This window comes from Sphaeramia orbicularis, chromosome 13, assembly GCF_902148855.1.
Source record: "Sphaeramia orbicularis chromosome 13, fSphaOr1.1, whole genome shotgun sequence".
NCBI lineage: Eukaryota > Metazoa > Chordata > Actinopteri > Kurtiformes > Apogonidae > Sphaeramia > Sphaeramia orbicularis.
This window is the reverse complement of record NC_043969.1, coordinates 30,030,384-30,054,727: the sequence shown is the minus strand read 5'-3', so window position 1 is coordinate 30,054,727 and position 24,344 is coordinate 30,030,384. Positions and strand designations below refer to the sequence as shown.

General features: G+C 37.0%; 2 protein-coding genes across 2 annotated transcripts; both read right to left on the bottom strand.

Annotated features, from left to right (window-relative positions):
- Positions 1-557: 557 nt before the first annotated feature.
- LOC115431099 (extracellular calcium-sensing receptor-like) lies at positions 558-10,979 on the bottom strand. The gene is made up of 11 exons (XM_030151349.1): positions 10,716-10,979; positions 9,332-10,126; positions 8,949-9,176; positions 8,637-8,760; positions 7,068-7,970; positions 4,785-4,992; positions 4,316-4,613; positions 3,395-4,189; positions 2,923-3,150; positions 2,645-2,768; positions 558-2,033 (listed from the first exon to the last, which is right to left on the bottom strand). Exons 1-11 carry the CDS (start codon positions 10,977-10,979, stop codon positions 1,120-1,122), a joined length of 4,881 nt encoding a protein of 1,626 aa, XP_030007209.1. The 3' UTR covers positions 558-1,119.
- Positions 10,980-13,377: 2,398 nt separating this feature from the next.
- LOC115431098 (vomeronasal type-2 receptor 1-like) lies at positions 13,378-23,914 on the bottom strand. The gene is made up of 10 exons (XM_030151348.1): positions 23,903-23,914; positions 22,968-23,125; positions 22,446-22,743; positions 21,819-22,334; positions 20,945-21,068; positions 20,507-20,700; positions 15,163-15,957; positions 14,830-15,060; positions 14,517-14,640; positions 13,378-14,288 (listed from the first exon to the last, which is right to left on the bottom strand). The coding sequence occupies exons 1-10, from the start codon at positions 23,912-23,914 to the stop codon at positions 13,378-13,380; spliced, it is 3,363 nt and encodes a 1,120-aa protein (XP_030007208.1).
- Between the last annotated feature and the right edge of the window lie 430 nt (positions 23,915-24,344).

Sequence of the window (24,344 nt, the reverse complement as noted above, 5' to 3'; positions counted from 1 at the left end):
CTTTACCCACTATAACAGAAATATCAGCATGGTCTGCATCACATTGCTCCAGTGGATCAGTGTATCGCATGGTCAATCCTTTGCACTATACACGACTTTGAAAGACTTAGGCCCAAACCCCAGTTCACCCCTTGACCCTACCTCTTACCCCTACCCCTTGAAACAGAGTTGCAAGAGGTAGGGTTTGAAATATTCCCCTATGAAATGAGACAACCCTTCTAGACCTGTTACATCATCGTCGGTCATTAATGCTGCTATAAACCGATGCGACAACTTTGTTTCTAAAATAATTCACTATGCCGTCAGCAGCTGTAACCGTCTCTGTTTCATGGGCTTTGGGCATGTTTTTGAAGAATTACGGTCAATAACACATTGAGATGGCATTAAACAGTCGATCAAATGATTAAGTAGTTTATGAAGAAAATATGTACATTTGTGTTTCTTTCGTCACACTGCTGCACATTTTTGCTGTGTTTACCACTATTGTGCTTATGATTTGAACAGAATTATGGGAGATTTCTCATACCCCTCCATTTGTAGTTTGCTCCTGAAAAATCTCCATTTCCAGTGTCAAACAGCCCTCCCCCTTAGCCCTTCCCCTTTGACTCATCGAGGATTGGGACAACCCTACCCCTTCACTTGGACGTGCAAAACAAAGGGGTAGGGCCAAGGGGTGAATTGGGATTTGGCCAAAGCCTAATTGTCTCAGTCCACAGTGTTGAGTAAATTTTTCATGATACAACTTCTGCCTAAAAGTCTCAAAGTACAAATTCTCTGTTATGTTCCTTTTTACTCATTCCAGATGATACAGTCCAAGTATGAAAGTCCTGAGTTCAGGAAAAATAAGAGATGCAGCACCTCAGGTTAAAAACCAGGCCACTTGATGTTTTTTCCACACTAGCAAAATGTTAAATGGACAGTTTTAGCAACAGATGCATCATCTAGGGGATGTGGTCTAGCAGTAAAATTACACAACCACAACTACCATCATAACAGCCATTGTTATTATAGTGGTTGGACTAATGCTATCAGTAACGTAACTGTCTACATTAAATTTCTCAGTAATTCAGGTAGAATCCAAACACAGTTAGCAGTACTGAAACTTTGCCATTGTCCTCCTCACATTGTTCTTGGTCCTCCCTTGCCCATTATGCTCTTTTTTGTATTTTTCTCTGGTTTTAATAAGATTATGTAACATTTTGGAATAAAAATGCAAATAAGTAGTCCAAAACTAGAGGCCAGAATAGCAAATATTTCCACTGCAACACTGAACTTCCCCGGAGAGCTGACATAAGCTGGGATAAAAGTGATCCAGACTGCACAGAATATCAACATGCTGAAGGTTATAAATTTGGCTTCATTGAAGTTATCAGGCAGCTTCCGAGCCAGAAAAGCAAGAACGAAACATAACAAAGCTAAAAGTCCAATGTACCCGAGTACAGCCCAGAAGCCGATAGCAGAGCCCAGAGCACACTCAATGATGATTTTGTCCTTGAAATCCTTAAAGTTTTTAAAAGGAAAAGGGGGAGAGATGGTTAACCAGAGGATACATATCAACACCTGTATAAGAGTAAATCCCACAACACTGAGTCTCTGTTGAACAGGCCCAAACCATTTCATCACATTACTGCCTGGAAGTGTAGCCCTGAAGGCCATTAACACCACTATAGTTTTACCAAGAACACAAGAGACGCAGAGGACGAAGGTGATGCCGAAAGCTGTGTGACGGAGCATGCAGGACCATTCAGATGGTTGGCCAATGAAGGTCAGAGAACACAGGAAACACAGGGTTAAAGAGAAGAGCAGCAGGAAACTCAGCTCAGCGTTGTTGGCCCTGACAATAGGAGTTTTCCTGTATCTGAAGAAAATGTATGCCACAAGACAAGTCATGCATGTTCCAAATAAAGATGCTGCAGTGAGCAGACATCCCATAATTTCCCCATAAGACAGAAACTCTGCCTCCATCTTCACACAGGCATCTCTTTTCTCATTAGACCAGAATTCAGGAGGGCATCGTTCACAGGTGATAGAATCTGCAAATGAGTCAGACTGTCACCTACAAATGTAATGCATCATTTTATGTGCATTATGAGACACACATGACAATACAGATCAACCACTGTAACGAAAACAGAGAAAAGTGTATGTAATAAAGGTATATTGCTCAAACTAAATATATGTACATAAATGCATTGCCCTAATAATATTTTCAGTACAAATAGTTATATTTTAAATGCTCACAGAAGACAGCATAATTAATCAAGATCATAAAGACATCTGACCTTCACATACTCTGACATGATACATCCATCTTCATAATGCATATATTAGACCACTCAGAGACATAATTCAACCTCAATTATGGTAAAGTTCAGTGACACTTAAGTGATACTTGTGTGATTAAACCTTGATAGGTAATGATTCATATGTAGGATTTACATGTGGATGTTTTTCATAATAATATCATAATAGATTAATTTAATGTTATTTTTTTTTTAATATTCTACACAACTGTAAAACAGTTAAATTTACCCCTTCTTGAGAAAACAAAGCTATATATTGATATATAGAAATATTTACAGTTTCGGAGCATGAAGTGAAACTCGACTGAACAAGTCTGACACAGTGGCAAATTTCACTACACCTGTAACGTTGTTGAATTCTCCTTCTGCACATTGTATACAGTTGTAGCAGCAGACAGGCTTTCCTTTCTGAAGAACCTTACGAGTTCCTGGGGGACAGTTCTCACTGCAAACTGACAGAGGAACCTGGATAGAGAGTACAATAATATTTAAGAAGTATGTAATAGTATTCATTTTGACATAAGAAAATGTACAAAACATTTGTTTTATTCTCACACAAACAATGAACATTTTTTAATCACACCACTGTGAACATGATAAGAACCACACAACAACTTACCTGCAGTGAGTTTTGTGCCCAAATTATAGTTTTATTCTCAATATTCATTTGTCTGTCTGCAGGTAAAGAGGCATCATAAAGACCGACTGTGACAAAGTCCACAATACCATTTTGTGTGGGCTGCCAGTTGATTATTTCATACTTTGCTGCAGGGTCTCCATTCTCATTAAAGTAAACCTCATCTCCTTCCTTAGTTTTGAACTGAATCTTTCTTATGTGTTGTAAAATCTAGAAAAAATATAATTCACTGTAATTAATTTCCTGTTGCATACATTAACAGTAGACATTTTCTTTAAAAGCATCCAAAACATATTCATATGATATTCAATACACATACCTACTACCAACTTTTAAACTGCTTTTATTATTTTTTTCTTATCATGGTAAATAATTCATGGTACTAAAATATCTCTCTGTTTTGCTTTGTTTTTAATGTCATAAATACATTACCATTCCTCAGTGGTTAACTCACCATATATGGATCTAACTGCACTTTGTTATTGCATGTTCTATTACAACTAAGTATATTATGCAGTGCATGGGCCACAGCATACACTCCTTTATAGACATTGTTAAAGATGGGCATGAGTGACATATCAGTGAAACTGTTCTGTATTTCATTTATATCTTCATCTCCAGTACATACTTTCTCATTACCATCTGACAAATCGCTCTGGTTAAATTTACAGTTGAATAATGTCTCCCAGAATTCAGTAAATAATTCATTTCCAGAAGAATTGAGTGGCTTCACATCCAACATGAACTCTTTCATTCCACTGACATGTGCTTCAGGGATGGACAGACCTATAGCTCCATCCAGAATGTGATGTTTGTTCACAGCAGCAGTTTTAGAATCAAATATCCAGGCCTCAGTGCCGACCCACTGGTATCCAGTCAGATTGTACTCAGACATTTCTCTCATCAGTACATAAAGTTCCTTTGGGCCAAGAAAAGTGATAATCACTTTGGAGGTAGAAGCCATGATAACATTGATTACTTGTCTTATTTTTTCTAGTGGATCTGTTCTATAGAAGGACACAGAATACTCTAGACAGATCCCCAGCTGTTCTGCAGTTTCTATGAATGTGGCCATTCCATTATTTCCATAATCATCATTGGATCTAAGAGCTCCCACCCAAGTCCAACCAAAGTGCTTGACCAGCTGGGCCAGGGCTCTGCTTTGATGGTAGTCACTGGGTATTGTTCTGAGGAATGATGGGTATTTGACTTTATCACTAAGACAAGCACAGGTGGCAAAGTGGCTGATCTAGGAAGAAGAATACAGGTAAATTACATGTGTGTCACTACAAAATAAAGAGCACATTCACAGATCAGATCTTAGATTATTGTCAGGAACTATAATAAAATGTAAGATTGAATCACTCCTACCAACCAGAGGTATATGAAAGGGTCCAATCACAGTAGATATAGCCATACAAGGAGAGGAATTTGACTCCCCTAAAATGGCCTGTACTTGAGCCGGTCTGGTACATGGCATCTCAGAGGGTCTAAATACCTCCTCATTACCATTAGTTAAGGCCAGTGCCCCTTTCACTCCTACAGAAATGGAGCCACAGGAGTCATACATCTTATAACCCAGAGAGATTCCAGGCAGTAGGTCGGTGCTGTTATTAATCTCATCTATAGCAAACAGCATAGCCTGGGCAAACTGGAAACTCCTGAAGTTCAGACTACACTCAAGAGTAAAAAGAAATGTCCATTTAACCAGTGCATTTTTAAAGTTGACATAATGACATTAAAGTATATGATATAAATACTCCAGAAAGCAGAAAATATTCCTTAATTTTACTCTATTTTGTTCAACTCCCTTTTATCAAAGACATTTCTACACGTTGACTTACCTGGTGCACTGTAGTGGCAGCGGTTTGTGCATGTAGGTATGATGTCTGTTTTCCCAGTTGTTGTGAAAAGACAAAATTCCTCCCAGCATTATGTCCCCATCCTTTAATAGTTGGGGGTTTTCGAGATTCCCTCTCTGTCTACAAACCAGTTCCTCAGCTTGTGAAAAAGACACCACTAGCAGCAGATGCAGAAATGCCCAACCCTGTTCTGGCCACATGTGTGAGGTTATCATACTATCTAAGACTTCTGAACTGCTGGGAGGCATTGTGCATATCTTACTGAGAATGTGGAGCATGCACTAGTATTTATACATTTTTATGCATCATGAAATGTCATAAGATTTTTTTCTAATCCCTACGAAGCTTCAAGGTGAGGTGAAAAACAGAAAATAGTATAGTCTGCTGACCAGATCTACTTTCATACTTTGATATCATGCTACTTATCTGGCTATAATGGTATCAGTGGCTTGAGTTGAGTTACATTTCACATTTTCAAATCCCCTCTCTAATAAAATGTATGCGATTTAGACATTACAAATATTGTAGGATTAATGGAAATTAAAGTCTCAATACAATTCCTCTAAAAACAACAGTTCGCTCAGTCTGTATATGACTTTTCTCACATATTAAATTGCATTTAACTGTTTGAATAAATACTCTATATTTCTTCTAGAAGTGCTCTATAGACAATTTTATGCATTTAGGGGATTTGGGAATAAAAGAGGGAGAGAAAAAAAACAGTGGTTTTACCTAGATCTGCCATGAGGTAATTTTGATCCCCATTACTCATAATGCAAACATAGTAAATAGACTGCCTTACATATTATATACCCACATTTATTCAGTTGTTTTGATTGGAGGTTCTGCATTGTTGGTGATTCTAATGTTAAGTGTCATAAAAGAACACTAGTGTCCACATGTAATAATTCATTACTTCATTAGGCCTGATGGATTGAACAAGGACGGTTTATTTGAGTCTACTGCATCAAACAACAGAGGTCTCATTACAAATAAATTAAAGTTAAGTCAAATATTGTTGCTTTTTATTCACTGTGTGTGTTTGTCAAGTCCAGTAAAGTCCTGTTGGGTGAAGGTTTGTTTTCCTTTTTTGAATGTATAGCGCATATGTGTAGCCTGCACTGAAATAATAATAATAATAATAATAATAATAATAATAATAATAATAATAATAATAATAAAAAAAGTTAAGTTAACAAGGAAATAATAATTTTAAAGACTATTAATACAATTTAAAACATGACATATATGTCTGAAATATACTCTATTAAGTGGTTGATGAAAAAATATAACATACCAATTCAATACTTTCATAAGTTACAAGTAAATAGTTGTGATATTATTATTGGACTATTTGGTGTCATGCTTATTTCCTATTTACATAACCTAGGTGAGAGAGAGCAGCAGATGGACTTCAGTTTTACATTGGATCTTCTTTGTTCAAAGACCAGTCGAAGTCTGGAACCCATGGACATTAACAAATATTGGGTTTTGCCAAGACATAATTCATGTCCTCTTTCATATGATTATTTCAGACCAATAAAGGAATCATGAAGATGATGACAGTTAAAGTCGCACTGTTTGAAGTCAGTGAGGAGCAAATAATAATAACGTCTGTGTAGGTTCTCATTTGCCCAGGTCATCACTCTCCTTGGTAGTTCTTCTCAGTTCAACTGGACTGGTTTAACTCTTTTGAAAAAATTTCGTCTCTCATCCAAGACACTTCTTCCAAACTGAAAAAAGTCTCTTGAATGAGAGACGAAACATTTTCAAAAGAGCTAAACCACTCCAGCTGAACCGAGAAGAACTACCAAGGAGGAATAATAATAACAGCTACAAACAAAAAACAACCAAGAACAGCAGTCAGACATGAGCCTTGAGTTACTTTATGGTTTGCCCTGCTGTTAAAAATGTTTAAAAAACAAAACAAAAAAAACCCAAAAAACAAACATATACATACCCCTGACCACTGTGCTAATGAAGATGTGGAGTTTCATCCATGTGCCTTCAATGGCTCACTGCTTCTATTTGCTGCTTATTGCTAATGCTAATGCTAAAGAGGTGTAAAATGCAGAGGAAAACAAAGTGAGTTAACGTTTTAAGCTTTTTCTTTCTTTTGTTTTTTGTTTTTTTTTCAAGGAAAGAGGCAGAGGTGTAGACGCTAAGGGTGTTTAATAACTACTAGCTAACAAACAGGAAAACCTTGCATTAAAGTTCATGGAAATTTATAAAGTCCACTTAATATAATTAAAACATGTCATGTTTTTGGTAGCCCCTTACCCATCACATTCTTTTTTGTATTTTTCTCTGGTTTCAATAAGACTATGTAGCATTTTGGGACAAAAATACAAATGAGAAGTCCAAAACTAGAGGCCAGAATAGCAAATATTTCCACTGCAACACTGAACTTCCCTGGAGAGCTGACATAAGCTGGGATAAAAGTGATCCAGACTGCACAGAATATCAACATGCTGAAGGTTATAAATTTGGCTTCATTGAAGTTATCAGGCAGCTTCCGAGCCAGAAAAGCAAGAACGAAACATAACAAAGCTAAAAGTCCAATGTACCCGAGTACAGCCCAGAAGCCTATAGCAGAGCCCAGAGCACACTCAATGATGATTTTGTTGTTAAATTGCTTGAGATTTTTATAGGGAAATGGAGGAGAAATGGTTAACCAGAGGATACATATCAGCACCTGTATAAGAGTAAATCCCACAACACTGAGTCTCTGTTGAACAGGCCCAAACCATTTCATCACATTACCGCCTGGAAGTGTAGCCCTGAAGGCCATTAACACCACTATAGTTTTACCAAGAACACAAGAGATGCAGAGGACGAAGGTGATGCCGAAAGCTGTGTGACGGAGCATGCAGGACCACTGAGATGGACGTCCAATGAAGGTCAGAGAACACAGGAAACACAGGGTTAAAGAGAAGAGCAGCAGGAAACTCAGCTCAGTGTTGTTGGCCCTGACAATAGGAGTTTTCCTGTATCTGAAGAAAATGCATGCTACAAGACAAGTCATGCATGTTCCAAATAAAGATGTTACAGTGAGCAGGCATCCCATAATTTCCTCATAAGACAGAAACTCAGTCTCCTTCTTCACACAGGCATCTCTTTTCTCATTAGACCAGAATTCAGGAGGGCATCGTTCACAGGTGGTAGAATCTGCAAAGAATCAAATTGCCATGTACACTCTGTACTTTAAAGTCTTTATTCACTACATGGACAAAAGATTAGGACACATCACACCTACATCTTGTAGGATTTTACATTCTTGTTGATTTGAAACATGACAAAAAAAATCCTCCTATCACTTGTAAATATGAAAGAACATATTTATTTTGATTATAAATATATCACTGTATATAATTATATTATAACATTTGTCGATATCATTTTGTAACCCAGCCGTCTGGTAGAAATAAAATATCTAAATTCAGTGTGTGCTAATACGTTTGTCCACATAGTGTATGTTTGTCGACAGTTTAACACTTTTATACAACAGTCTGATGAAAGACTCTGAAATTAATGATTTTACTTTTTAAGTATTTTAGTCATTATCACATGTCACCAATTACTGGTAAAATACTCAATTTCACAAATATTGTGTAATATAAGAAAATGTCAGATGTCTGAGAGTCCTAACATTCCACATATAACTCATACATAGCATATACCTGTACAGTAGGCTGTACCAGCTTTAATCAGAATAATTACATTATATCATATAACGTACGAATACTTATCTGGTATGAATTTCCAATTCTGAGCACATATACTCTGTACATACTACATTATTGTTTAATATACTCATATAATGTATTTTCTGACCTGTAACATTGCTAAATTCTCCTTCTGCACATCGTATACAGTCGTAGCAGCAGACAGGTTTTCCTTTCTGCAGAACCTTGCGAGTTCCTGGGGGACACTTCTCACTACAAACTGACAAAGGAACCTGAATTTATAAAAGAAAAACAAAGAAACAAAACTATGTATGAACAGTAATGATATCTACATTTACACAAATAGGTAATGTCACAATTTACGCTCGTGTATAGATGTAATATACTTTCCTTTGCATTGGAGGAAAGTATAATACAATCCATAATATTATAATACTAAAGGAACCAAACAGTAGTTTACCTGTGGTGAGTTTTTTGCCCAAACTATAGTTTTATTTTCCAAATTCATCTGTCTGTCTGCAGGTAAAGAGGCATCATAAAGACCAACTGTGACAAAGTCCACAATACCATTTAGTGTGGGCTGCCAGTTGATTATTTCATACTTTGCTGCCGGGTCTCCATTCTCGTCGAAGTAAACTTCATCTCCTTCCTTAGTTTTGAATCGAATGTTTTTGATCTGATGTAAAATCTAGAAAGACAGAATTCATTGATATTATTTTCCGTTGCACATTAGGTGTTCTTCTATTCAAAGGAATACAAAAAAGGGTGACATTATTTCAATACCCCACAGTTTTCATTAAAATGTTTTGAATTGTCAAAAATATAAGTCAGTGATGAACTCACTGTGAAAGGATCAAGCAACACTTTGTTATTGCACGTTGTATTACAGCCAAGTATATTATGCAGTGCATGGGCCACAGCATACACTCCTTTATAGACATTGTTAAAGATGGGCATGAGCGACATATCAGTGAAACTGTTGTGGACTTCAGTTATATCTTCATCTCCTGTACATTCTTTCTCATTATCATCTGATAAACCACTCTGGCTAAATTTACAGCTGAATAATTCCTCCCAGAATTCAGTAAATAATTCATTTCCAGAAGAATTGAGTGGCTTCACATCCAACATGAACTCTTTCATTCCACTGACATGTGCTTTGGGGATGAACAGACCTATAGCTCCATCTAGAATGTGATGTTTGTCTTTAACTGCTGTTTTGGAATCAGATATCCAAGCCTCGGTACCGACCCACTGGTATCCAGTCAGATTGTGCTGAGCCAACTCTTTTATAAGTATATAGACTTCTTTGGCAGAAAGAAATGTGACAATCACCTTGGAAGTGGAATGTCTGATTAAGTTAATTACTTGTTGTATTTTTTCTGGTGGATCTGTTCTGTAGAAAGCGACAGAGTACTCCAGACAGATCCCCAGCTGCTCTGCAGTTTCTATGAATGTGGCCATCCCATTATTTCCATAACCATCATTGGTTCTAAGAGCTCCCACCCAAGTCCAGCCAAAGTATCTGACCAGCTGGGCCAGGGCTCTGCTTTGATAGTAGTCACTGGGTATTGTTCTGAGGAATGATGGGTATTTGACTTTATCACTAAGACAAGCACAGGTGGCAAAGTGGCTGATCTAGGAAGAAGAATGACATATGATTCACCAAAAATACCATATTAAAACCATATCTTACAGGTAACATAAAACTCGAACAAGCACACTGAGGGATAGCTTCTTTCCCAAAGCTATCACCATCATAAATAACCCAACACAACATCAATAGGACACCACATAATAACACTGATGTTCACTGCAATAATCTCATCATATCCTATAACATGTGCAATATCTGTTAAATGCTTACAGTTTTCCATATTATTTTATCTTCTCACACTATTTATGCCACAATATTTATTTTCTCATGTCATTTGCACTATTTCCAATATCATTTGCACTTCTCTCATGCTATTTGCACTACTTAATTCTCTATTTTTTTTTTTTTTTTTTTTTTTTTACAAACATTCCTAGTTGCAATACTTTTATTTTTTATTTTTTTTCTAATGTAAATAAGTTTGCCTTCTTACTGTTATTTGTTGCACCTTGTAATTTTTTTGCACTAAACTGGAGAGCTCTTCCTCAATTTCGTTGTACTTGTACAATGACAATAAAGAGATTCTGATTCTGATTAAGTATTAGAATTCACTTTTTACTCAGTCCTCCTTACCATAGGTATATGAAAGGGTCCAATGACAGTTGCTATTGCCATACAAGGAGAAGAGGATGTCTCTCCCATAATGGCCTGTACTTGAGCTGATTTTGTGCATGGAGCTTCAGATGGCACAATTATTTCTTCATTACCATTACTTAAGGCCAGTGCCACTTTTACTCCTCTGGCAATAGAACTGCAGGTATCATAGATCTCATAACCCAGAGAGATTCCCGGCAGTAAGTCTGTGCTGTTATTAATCTCCTCAACAGCAAAAAGCATAGCCTGGGCAAACTGGAAACCCCTGAAGTTCACACTACACTCAGAGAGGAAAAAAAAAACAATCTCAAACTGACAACAATATCTTCCATGTCGCATAATAAGTGTGTGTTATACAGTAAATATTCTACAAAGCAGAAATCATCATAGTCATCTTTAAGTACATCTCTTGATTAACTTAACAAATATATTTCTACAATAGAACTTACCTGGTGCACTGTAGTGGAAATGGTTTGTGTATATAGGAGCTCTGTCTGTTTTTCCAGTTGTTGTGAAAAGGGAACAGCCCTCCTAACATAACGTCCCCTTGGTTAGACAGTTGAGGATTTTCAGGATCCCCCCTTAGCCTACAAACCGGACCCTCAGCCTGTGAAAAAGTCACCACCAGCAGCAGCTGAAGGAGTGCCCAACCCTGCTCTGGCCACATCTGTGCAGCCATCTTACTATCTAAGACTTCTAATCCACTGGGTGACATCATATGTGTGATACTGAAGCTGGAGCTTGTACTGATATTTATACATTTTAAGACAGCACAGGAAGCAATAACATGCAGCATGGTCAAATGTGTTGCATGTGCATCATTATGAAAGTAGGTGTAGGCTATCTCCAGCTGTCACCATAGGGCGAAAGTAAAGTAAAGGATGTGCAGATGTTTTTTTTTTTTTTGTTTTTTTATCTTTGTTGCACATGTAAAAAAAAGTCAAATGATAAAATAAAATGGATTTTCTGTTTTAAAACTATCCCAAAGTTCAAGTGGAAACATAACTAATTTTAGCTGCACCACAATATATTTTACTAGCGCTTTCCCCACAGGTCATATTAATACTGATATTTAGGGACTGAAGTTAGTAAATGTGTTGTTCCAGTTTTAACTTAATTTCCCATCATGCAGTGTGGTACTGCTCTTCCAGTCAACTGAGCAATGTGACTATAAGACTATTTTCTTCCAAAATTACTAATATCTCCCAAAGTACTGGTTCTATCAACTTGCCACGATATTTAATGTGGAGATGGGACTATTCCTCAACTGTAGGTACCAAACTGGCCAGTTAAAAACATCTCAATTTCTCAGAACTGTGCAGACACACACACACACCTACACACACACACACACACACACACACCTACACACACACACACACACTCTGAGACCTTCCAGTATTGTGATATAGATGAAGAGATAGTGCTGATGAATGCTAAAAATGAGTTTTGTGGCAAAGTTGACTGTTTTTAAGCTGTTTAAACCATCTTGGTTATCTCAGTTATTAATCAAACAAACAACTGAACCTGGTTTATGTGCTGGTCATGGAACAAGAACTAACTCCTAACCCTGTGAATGCTGCCTGGGAGTTTGTCTAACAATGCTGTCCATGTTTGGTTTTTGGACTTGAAGGTATTTGATTGTATTTGGTGTAAAGATTCTGGAATATGCAGTACTATGGCCTAGAGCTACAGCTTTTATGGCTTCCTATTTGACAGAATCAGAGCTTTGGTCACATCAGGAGGACTGCCTGAAAGCTGCTGTGGTTGAACTCCACTGTTTGTCCTTACAGGGTTTTTAAACTCATATCTCAGGTTTTGAAGATGAAAAAAATGATTTTTGTAATGCCTGAAGATGTGACCTATAAGCACCCTCCAGGATGTCCATATAGCAACATATAATATTCCCACAACAATTATCAATCCCATCTGATAATCAGTAATACACATACTTGAACCATACTGAAACTCTATTTTACTTTGACAGTATTCCTGACATCTCCAGTTTTTGTAACCCTTTCAAAATGAGCTGATGTAGTTATTGCTGACTCTCAGAACCTCAGTTAAATTATATAATGACTCAAAAGCTATAAGAGAGTGCAGTCCTCAGCAGAGGCAGCAATGACACTGGCTTCAAATAATGGCTCAAAGCAATTTCCTTTCATGCATTTTATTACTATTTTCAGATTATCTGGAAGACAATGATCTAAAGATACATGACATAAATTAGAAAGAAATTTGTGAACAAAACCTTATATGAATAAATAATTTCAGGAGAATGTTTACTGTTTACTTGACTTCCGACTTTTCAAGAGCAAATCCTTTTTGTCTCATAGTGTATACATGGTAAATTTTAATCAAATCAGATGAGTTTAAGACATGTCTTTTTTTCAGCGTGGTGCCTATAATAACCAAGTGACATTTGAGTATTTTTTTTTTTTTTTACCTTGACCTTTTACCTAACATGATTACCATGAAGACCAATCCATCACATGAAGCAATAAATGAGAACAGTTTACTAAGAAAACAAACAAACAAAGCTGATACATTTATACATAATGCTGTGCGGTGTGTGATTGTGAACACATACATAAACATGGTAATCCGCAGAAAGTTAAAATGGCACTAAAATTTTATTGTCTTAAGGTTTTTGTGCTCCTTTGGCCATCATGTTCTTTTTTGTATTCTTCTCTGGTTTTAATAGAATTATGTAACATTTTGGGACAAAAATACAAATAAGTAGTCCAAAACTAGAGGCCAGAATAGCAAATATTTCCACTGCAACACTGAACTTCCCTGGAGAGCTGACATAAGCTGGAATAAAAGTGATCCAGACTGCACAGAATATCAACATGCTGAAGGTTATAAATTTGGCTTCATTGAAGTTATCAGGCAGCTTCCGAGCCAGAAAAGCAAGAACGAAACATAACAAAGCTAAAAGTCCAATGTACCCGAGTACAGCCCAGAAGCCTATAGCAGAGCCCAGAGCACACTCGATGATGATTTTGTCCTTGAACTCTTTGAAATTTTTAAAAGGATAAGGAGGAGAAATGGTTAACCAGAGGATACATATCAACACCTGTATGAGAGTAAATCCCACAACACTGAGTCTCTGTTGAACAGGCCCAAACCATTTCATCACATTACTGCCTGGAAGTGTAGCCCTGAAGGCCATTAACACCACTATAGTTTTACCAAGAACACAAGAGATGCAGAGGACGAAGGTGATGCCGAAAGCTGTGTGACGGAGCATGCAGGACCATTCAGATGGTTGGCCGATGAAGGTCAGAGAACACAGGAAACACAGGGTTAAAGAGAAGAGCAGCAGGAAACTCAGCTCAGCGTTGTTGGCCCTGACAATAGGAGTTTTCCTGTATCTGAAGAAAATGCATGCCACAAGACAAGTCATGCATGTTCCAAATAAAGATGCTGCAGTGAGCAGACATCCCATAATTTCCTCATAAGACAGAAACTCAGTCTCCTTCTTCACACAGGCATCTCTTTTCTCATTAGACCAGAATTCAGGAGGGCATTGTTCACATATTACAGAATCTGTGAATAAATCAGATTGTTGCATATATGTGTCAGCTTTTCTTTTTCCATTCTACATATATAAGACAAAAATCTGATTACATTTCTACACAGTCAAGATGATCAAGTGATTCAAGAAAGGTTCCTATTGTTTTCAAATGAAACTAAAAATTGTCATTTGGCGTAAAAAAAAAAAAAAAAAAAAATCCTGGTGACTACATATGTTCACATACGTTTACAGATCCTGACCTGTAATGTTGCTGAATTCTCCTTCTGCACATTGTATACAGTCATAACAGCAAACAGGTTTTCCTTTCTGCAGAACCTTACGAGTTCCTGGGGGACACTTCTCACTGCAAACTGACAGAGGAACCTGGGTGTATGAGGCAAATATATTAGGGACCATGTAATAGAAATTTGTTTTACGTTAATATAGATTATGCTATTGTGAAAATTAAAACTACATTAATTATTTTCCATTTGAAAAAAAAAATAAAAATCTAATCATAATTAAAAAAAAAAAAAACAGTCCACAAAATATTTATGGCCACACAGTAGTTACCTGCAGTGAGTTCCATGTCCAAATGATAGTTTTATTTTTTTCTATATACAGTTGTCTTTCTGTAGGTAAGGAAGCATCATAAAGACCAACTGTGACAAAGTCCGCAATACCATTTTGTGTGGGCTGCCAGTTGATTATTTCATACTTTGCTGCAGGGTCTCCATTCTCATTAAAGTAAACCTCATCTCCTTCCTTAGTTTTGAACCGAATCTTTCTTATGTGTTGTAAAATCTAGAACACATATATTAATCACTGAAACAGTGAATCGGGATTTTTCAAAAACATTTTTTTTTTTTTCAAAACTGTAATTCATCATGTCAGTGTTGAACTCACCGTTAATGGATCTAAGGGTGTTTTGTTATCACATGTTTCATTACAGCCAAGTATATTATGCAGTGCATGGGCCACAGCATACACTGCTTTATAGACATTGTTAAAGATGGGCATGAGTGACATATCAGTGAAACTGTTCTGTATTTCAAACAGATCCTCATCTCCTGTACATTCTTTCTTGTTACCATCTGATAAATTGCTCTGGTTAAATTTACAGCTGAATAATGTTTCCCAGAATTCAATAAATAATTTACTACCAGAAGAAATAAATGGCTTCACATCTAAAATGAACTCTTTCATTCCACTGACATGTGCTTCAGGGATGGACACCCCTATAGCTCCATCCAGAATGTGATGAGTGTCCATAACTGCAATCTGTGAATCAAAGATCCAGCTCTCACTTCCTACCCACTGGTATCCAGTCATGTTGTGATACGACAGCTGATGGATTAATACATCCATATCCATGTGGGAGAGAAAAGCAACAATCACTTTGGAGGTGGAACCCTTAATAACATTAACAACTTTCTGTATTTTTTCTGGTGGATCTGTTCTAAACATATATATAGAATACTCCAGACAGATCCCCAGCTGTTCTGCAGCTTCTATAAAGATGGCCATTCCATTATTTCCATAATCATCATTGGTTCTTACAGCTCCCACCCAAGTCCAGCCAAAGTGCTTGACCAGCTGGGCCAGGGCTCTGCTTTGATAGTAGTCACTGGGTATTGTTCTGAGGAATGATGGGTATTTGACTTTATCACTAAGACAAGCACAGGTGGCAAAGTGGCTGATCTAGGAACAGGAATTATAAAGTTAATAACACAATATTCACTAGTTGTACATCGAACATTTCAGAAACACAGATAATATCAGCAAAATGTAATATTTAAATGTGTTTTTAAATTGACAACTGTATTGAATATTACATACAACCTTACTCACCATAGGAAAATAAATAGGTCCAGTGACAGTAGCTATAGCCCTGCATGGAGAAGAGGATGTCTCTCCCATAATGGCCTGTACTTGGGCAGGTCTGGTACATGGAGCTTCAGAGGGTGCAAATACCTCTTCATTACCATTAGCCAAAGCCAGCGTCACTTTCACTCCTCTGGCAGGAGAACTACAGGTATCATACATTCTATAACCCAGAGTTATTCCAGGCAGTAGGTCTGTGCTGTTATTAATCTCCTCTATAGTAAATAACATGGCCTGAGCAAACTGGAACTCTCTGATGTTCAAACTAAAACCAGTACAAAAAACAACAAAACTCCATTATAATATTCATAGAATGTGTGCATTGTTAGTTAAATACACAAACAGAAACAATTTGCCACTTTCATGTGTTTTTCATTTTCATCAGAGTCAAAATAATTAGCAATCCACAGTTCAACATACCTGATACACTGCAGTGGCAGTGGCTTGTGTAAGTAGGAGTTTTGTTTGGTTTCCCATCTACTATGAAAAGAAAAAATTCCTCCTAACACAATGTCCCCATCCTTAGACAGCTGGGGGGTTTCAGGATCCCCTATATGCCTACAGAGCAGCTCATCACCCTGTGAAAAAGACATCACCAGCAGTAGGTGCAGAAGTGCCCAGCCCTGCTCTGGCCACATTTGTGCAGCCGTCATAGTCTCTAAGACTGACATCACAGGCACCATGATGAGAGTTTAGAGGTTGCACTCCTATTTATATACTTACATGAAGCGTGCAAAGAAATAATATTGAATGTGCAAGGTAATGTGAAAAGCAGGAGGGAGGTTCTACAACAGGAAAAACACCTGATGACCATATCTACTTGCATGTAATCTTTATGCATTTACAATTATACTTTCACACAAATATATTTGATTCAACTGTTTGTTTTGTTTTTGTTTTTGTTTTTCAGTTATTTCAGTTAACTGCACTAGAAGTGCCCTATTATTCCTAAAACATTAATAATCTGTTACATTAAATTTGCAATAAGGGATAGGTGATATTTTGCAGCAATATGTGACCCCAAGTCTTTATAAAGTATTTGAACATTTTTCAACACATTTAACATTTAGATTTAACATATAACATTTAGATATAATATTTAACGTTTACGTGTGACAATTAATATTTACATTTAACTATCTATATTATAAAAGCCGAGTGGCCTCTTTGTGTGTGTGTGTGCATGTGTGTGTGTCTGGGAACTCACACAAAATCTGTAATGAGTTGACTGCTGCAGTTGTGGCATAGTTATGTATTTTTGGTCAAGGAACAGACTGGCGAAAATGGCAAGTTGATAGTACCAATATTTTGGGAGATATTGTTAATTTTGGAATACACTAGCCTTACAATCACGTTGCTATACCCAGAACACTTTGGCGTTGACAGCTGGACAAATGCAGTACAGCATACACGAATACACAACTGCATAAAAACTATCACATCTAGAACCCATGGATCCCCATGGGTTAACGCACTAGTTTCATTTATTTCTAAGATGACAAATATTTTGTCAATGTCCTAAAAGGTGACCTGAAAAAATTCACACTTGTTTTTAATATGGTTTGAAGCTAAATGTGACAAAATGCTGATGTTATTTTTAGTATAAGCCACTTTATAAACAGCATCCCATAACTTGCTGCCTAATATATCCCACCCACTTACAGGTCCCACTGAGATAATCTTGGCATGGTACTTATTGACCCTTTGCCCGTTACGTCATGTTCCGTTAGCGCTGCAAATGAGCGCCATGATGGCACACCGGATGGCAAACCGGCGAATATCAAATTTGATCTGAACATTTTCGTTTTTGTTTGTTTTTTCCTTCTCTCGTGGTGGAAGATGGTGATATCCTGCTGTGCCGTGCACTGAGCCAACAGGCAATGCTGTAAACGGAATATAGCGTTCTACAGAATACCGTTTGAAGCAGAAAGAAGACTTAGATGGATAGCTGCTATTAATTGCAAGGACTGGCAACCCCCTAAATACTCAAGGGATCTGCAGCAAATGTTTTTTTTACAAGGTACTTAGAGCTGCTTTTGCTTACAGTCTATTTGAGTTTTGATGGCATGCTGGGGGAAACATGTTAAAAACATACACAGCTAGCAAGCTAACATTAGCTCTATCTTACCTTTGCCATTATGAAATAGATTCCTCTGCTGTGAGTGCAGCACTGCGACTCGGTAATCTAAGATGATTAATCGGTAATCTAAAATGAGACTAAGAACTGGTAAGCATCCAGACTAGAGCTGTGTATTGGCAAGAATTTGGTGATATGATACAAATCACAACACTAGGATCACAATACGATATATCACGGTACTGTTGAAAAGGCAATTTTTTGTTTGTTTCTTTTTTAAAAATGATTATTTCCTTGAAGAATTGAATTACACTAGAAATACGCACAAAATACTTTTTTTTTTTTAATTTGATCACAACAGGATCTGATGCTACATCACAAAATATTACTCTGTTACAACTTAAATGATGTTTTACAGACATTACAGTTTAAGATTCTGTTCAAATGTTCATATTCTATTAGTTCAGAACTAACATCAGAACATTATTTTTGTGCAATCCCAACAAAGGAACTAAAATCTGCCACTCTCAGACAGTAAAAAGTGCTTTTAAGATGCTTCAACTAACCTTTATTTAATAAAACAGTGTTAAATAATAATAAACAAAATATAAACAAAAAAGAAAAACAAAAATGAACCTCCCTCATATCTGCGTCTCAAAAAATACCTAAAAATATCGATACAGTACTTTTTAATATCGATACAGTATTGTGAAATAAAATATCATGATATATTGCGCAACCAATATTTTCTTACACTCCTAACCCAGACGTTTGTATGCTTTTAGATCAGCACCTGTGTATGGGGACACTCCATTTATAACATACTGGTACAGATCATGTGCATTAAACTCCGATAGACTGGTGAATTTTTCTAGATCTGTAAACATATCAGGAGGGAGAAGGTATAGGTCAGTAGCTAGCCCTGCTATCACTAGCTTCTCCAAATAGCGTTCTTTGTGCTCTACTGTAAGCTGAGTCACTTCAAAGGACAACTCCGAAACATTATTTTCAGTGCTGCTAGCCATCGTTTAAAATCATCAATCGCTCCTTTTGTTTGTTTGCTGTGTCGCTTTTGCTGTCCACCATGGCGTTGTGCCCCTAGTCATGTGATAACTGTGTTGTTGATACAAAGGGTCAATATCAACCTCACATGACCTGCTCATTCACAAGGGAATGACACATAGAAGTCAAACCATAAAACCATGAAAATATTTACTGAAACCCAATGTGACATATGCCCATTTAATAGTTAACACATTTCAATTGTTTAGGTTTTATCAGTGTTTAGCAAATACAACTAAATATTACATTTTAAATCAGTCAAACACAATCCATTTAGAATAGAATAGAATAGAATAGAATAGAATAGAATAGAATAGAATAGAATAGAATAGAAATCTTTGTCACATGACATTGACAAAGACACAAATACCCCATTGTTTTTGTTTGTATTTGGATCCTTATTGCCTTAAATTTAACATTATCCAGCTAAACAGTGCTAAATACATGTATTAAAATGTCATTTGAAACAAAATGCCACCATTAATCATGTTTTACTGTAAACAGTCATTATAATGATTTTGAGCCGCCCTTACCCATCATGCTCTTTTTTGTATTCTTCTCTGGTTTCAGTATGATTATGTAACATTTTGGAGCAAAAATACAAATGAGAAGTCCAAAACTAGAGGCCAGAATAGCAAATATTTCCACTGCAACACTGAACTTCCCTGGAGAGCTGACATAAGCTGGGATAAAAGTGATCCAGACTGCACAGAATATCAACATGCTGAAGGTTATAAATTTGGCTTCATTGAAGTTATCAGGCAGCTTCCGAGCCAGAAAAGCAAGAACGAAACATAACAAAGCTAAAAGTCCAATGTACCCGAGTACAGCCCAGAAGCCTATAGCAGAGCCCAGAGCACACTCAATGATGATTTTGTTGTTAAATTGCTTGAAATTTTTAAAAGGAAAAGGTGGAGAAATGGCTAACCAAAGGATACAAATCAACACCTGTATAAGAGTAAATCCCACAACACTGAGTCTCTGTTGAACAGGCCCAAACCATTTCATCACATTACTGCCTGGAAGTGTAGCCCTGAAGGCCATTAACACCACTATAGTTTTACCAAGAACACAAGAGATGCAGAGGACGAAGGTGATGCCGAAAGCTGTGTGACGGAGCATGCAGGACCATTCAGATGGTTGGCCGATGAAGGTCAGAGAACAGAGGAAACACAGGGTTAAAGAGAAGAGCAGCAGGAAACTCAGCTCAGCGTTGTTGGCCCTGACAATAGGAGTTTTCCTGTATCTGAAGAAAATGCATGCCACAAGACAAGTCATGCATGTTCCAAATAAAGATGCTGCAGTGAGCAGACATCCCATAATTTCCTCATAAGACAGAAACTCAGTCTCCTTCTTCACACAGGCATCTCTTTTCTCATTAGACCAGAATTCAGGAGGGCATCGTTCACAGGTGATAGAATCTGTGAATAAATTGATTGACATTAAATCTCTTTGCAGAGTTCCATACATATCTGAGGCAGATATCACATTATACTTCCAATAAATAACAGACAGCCAAGACCTTGAAGACGTGAAGTTTCACCATATGGATTTATCCAAAAATGCCACTACTCATCACATTTACAATTTTGTTTTTTTGTTTACTGATATTTGTTTATTATAACTGGTGTTTAATGTAAATGTTGTGTACTTATTATTCCTGACCTGTAATGTTGCTGAATTCTCCTTCTGCACATCGTATACAGTCATAACAGCAGACTGGCTTTCCTTTCTGGAGAACCTTCCGAGTTCCTGGGGGACACTTCTCACTGCAAACTGACAAAGGAACCTGGATGAATAAAACAATTATATTAGAGAAAATCCTTTGGTATTTCTTTTTTGCCTAATTATACTATATGCTGTTGTTGCAATTTATTTTTAATAACTTTCTTGAATGAGATGAAATTAAACTGAGTTTATAACAGCTTACCAATTCTGAGTTTTTTGCCCAACTTAGAGTTTTGTTTTTTAGTTTCATCTGTCTGTCTGCAGGTAAGGAAGCATCATAAAGCCCAACTGTGGCAAAATCCACAATACCATTTTGTGTGGGCTGCCAGTTAATTATTTCATACTTTGCTGCAGGGTCTCCATTCTCATTAAAGTAAACCTCATCTCCTTCCTTAGTTTTGAACCGAACTTTTTTTATCTGTTGCAAAATCTAGAACATAAACAATTATCATTCAAACAGCCAACAAAGATTTCTAAAACCTCTTTTTTTTTTTTTTTAAACTTTTCACAAGACTGTAACTGGAGACTTCAGTGTTGAACTCACCGTGAATGGATCTAACTGTATTTTTTTATTACATGTTCTATTACAGCCAAGTATATTATGCAGCGCATGGGCCACAGCATACACTCCTTTATAGACATTGTTGAAGATGGGCATGAGTGACATATCAGTGAAACTGTTGTGGACTTCAGATATATCTTCATCTCCAGTACATACTCTCTGATTATGATTTTGTTTGAATTTACAGTTGAATAATTTCTCCCAGAGTTCTGTAAATAATTCATTTCCAGAAGAATTGAGTGGCTTCACATCCAGCATGAACTCTTTCATGCCACTGACATGTGCTTCAGGGATGGACAGACCTATAGCTCCATCCAGAATGTGATGTGTGTCCATAGCAGCCGTTTTAGAATCAAATATCCAGGCCTCAGTGCCGACCCACTGGTATCCAGTCAGGTTGTACTCAGACATTTTACTTATTAGTACATGGACTTCCTTGGCAGAAAGGAAAGCAACAATCACTTTGGAAGTGGAACGGCTGATTATGTCAACAATGTTTTTTATTTTTTCTGGTGGATCTGTTCTAAACATGGATACAGAGTACTCCAGACAGATCCCCAGCTGTTCTGCAGTTTCTATGAATGTGGCCATGCCATTATTTCCATAATCATCATTGTTTCTAACAGCTCCCACCCAAGTCCAGCCAAAGTATCTGACCAGCTGGGCCAGGGCTCTGCTTTGATGGTAGTCACTGGGTATTGTTCTGAGGAATGATGGGTATTTGACTTTATCACTAAGACAAGCACAGGTGGCAAAGTGGCTGATCTAGGAAGAAGAATGACATGTATTTCACAGCAAAGATCAATAATAAAATATGAAGTGTTTATATTACCAGGGCAGTTAGAATAGTATTTAATTTGAGTCAGTCATACCCACCATAGGAATATAAAAGGGTCCAATGACAGTAGCTATAGCCATGCAAAGAGAGGAGTATACGTCTCCTATTATGGCCTGTGTTTGAGCTGGTCTGGTACATGGTGTCTCAGACATAAGAAATACCTCTTCATTACCATTAGTTAAGGCCAGTGCCACCTTCACTCCTCTGGCCACGGAGGCACAGGAATCATACATTTTATAACCCAGAGAGATTCCAGGCAGTAGGTCTGTGCTGTTATTAATCTCTTTTATAGCAAACAGCATAGCTTGAGCATACTGGAACCCTCTGAAGTTCAAACTATAACCACATAGTAAGAAAGTGCACATAGTTAATTAAACACAGAAATAATGTCTTATTTTAATATTTACTTATTAGTTTGTATCATATTAATTTCAAAGAATCTACTCACATTTATTAATATACTTTAAAGTTTATATAGTGGCAGAAAATATGTGCTGTAAAACACAAATTATGTCTCATTTTATAATATCTTAGGCCTAATATGTTTTCATGTAACTTACCTAGTGCACTGTAGTGGTAGTGGTTTGGTCTTGTGCGTATCCAGTCTGTTTTCCCAGTTGTTGTGAAAGGCTAAAATTGCTCCTAACACAATGTCACCATCCTTAGACAGTTGAGGGTTTTCAGGATCACCTCTTTGTCTGCAAACTAGCTCATCAGCCTGTAAAAAAGACACCACCAGGAGAAGGTGCAGAAGTGCCCAACCCTGCACTGGCCACATTTGTGCAGCCGTCATACTATCTAAGACCTCTAAACCACTGGGAGGCATCACATGAACCTTACTGAGCAGCCGGAGCATGTACTATTTATACATTTAATGCCACACATGCATTAGTAAGATCATTTTGTTTAGTCTTTGTTCACTGACATATTAGTTGGTAGGAAGTACCCAAACTGGAATAAGGACCATGTAATATAAAATAAAATTAGAAAGAAATCAACCTTTATCATCTTTTCAGTTATATTATATTTTACATTCTGAAAGTCTGCATTTTAATTTCATTCATTTCTGAAGTTTGAAAAATTGGAAAAAAAAAAAAAATTCTATTACAGCGCTTTACAACACAGCAGTTAGTTTACAACAGTTTAAGCACACTGGAAGAAGTCTGAAGAACCACTTCATAAAGTACAACATTAAATCATAAAACATTAAACATCACTTTTAAAGTACATCTGGGTCTGGCTCATATGACATAACAGAAATGCTGACCTCGTATCAGCTAGGTCATGACCTCTGATCCTTAGGTGGGACCCTCTTTGTCATTCCACAGTTTATTATTATTATTATTATTATTATTATTAGGGACCGAGCCGAAAGGGACCGAAACTGAAACCTTGAAAGCAAGGCCCTATTGTATTTCGTTCGTTTTTATTATTATTAGTATACCGAGACAAAATAAACTGGAATTTGACCCCCTAAACATACTCAAAAACTCACCAAATTTGGCATGTATGTCAGGTCCGGTGAAAAATTTTATAAAATGTAAAAATTTACCCCATAGGTGCCAAAATAAGCTCTCTAGCACCCCCTAGATACACAAAAATGGCCTTAGTGGCCAGTAGGAACGTTGTAGGAACATGAAACAAACGCCAAAATTTTTGTCTCATCAAGCCCAACAAATCATACACTGATACCCATGACCTAACTCCAACAGGAAGTTCAGAATTTGCCTTTCAAAATAAAATGCTCGCATACAAACTTCCAGTAGGAATGTCATAGACACACGAAACCAACATCAAAAGTTTTGTCTCATCAAGCCCATCAAATCAAACCCTGACACCTATGAGCTAACTCCAACAGGAAGTTCGCAATATGCCTTTCAAGATAACATTTCTAAAACTAACTCGTATGACACCGTTTGTGTATTGGCTTCTAAATA

What these genes read in the sequence shown, in the direction of transcription:
- LOC115431098 (XM_030151348.1), bottom strand. An exon ending in CACCCTTAGATCCATTAACG is followed by an intron (nt 15,061 to 15,162) that starts GTGAGTTCAACA and finishes TATGTGTTCTAG; the next exon opens with ATTTTACAACACATAAGAAA. An exon ending in AGAATTCAGCAACATTACAG is followed by an intron (nt 14,289 to 14,516) that starts GTCAGGATCTGT and finishes ATTTATTCACAG; the next exon opens with ATTCTGTAATATGTGAACAA.
- LOC115431099 (XM_030151349.1), bottom strand. Translation starts at nt 10,979, where the DNA reads ATGCTTTTTGCTGTTGAGGAGATTAATAACAGCACAGACTTACTGCCG. An exon ending in GACCCTTTCATATACCTATG is followed by an intron (nt 10,127 to 10,715) that starts GTAAGGAGGACT and finishes TCTTCTTCCTAG; the next exon opens with ATCAGCCACTTTGCCACCTG. An exon ending in GATGGGTAAGGGGCTACCAA is followed by an intron (nt 4,993 to 7,067) that starts AAACATGACATG and finishes ACATGTGGCCAG; the next exon opens with AACAGGGTTGGGCATTTCTG.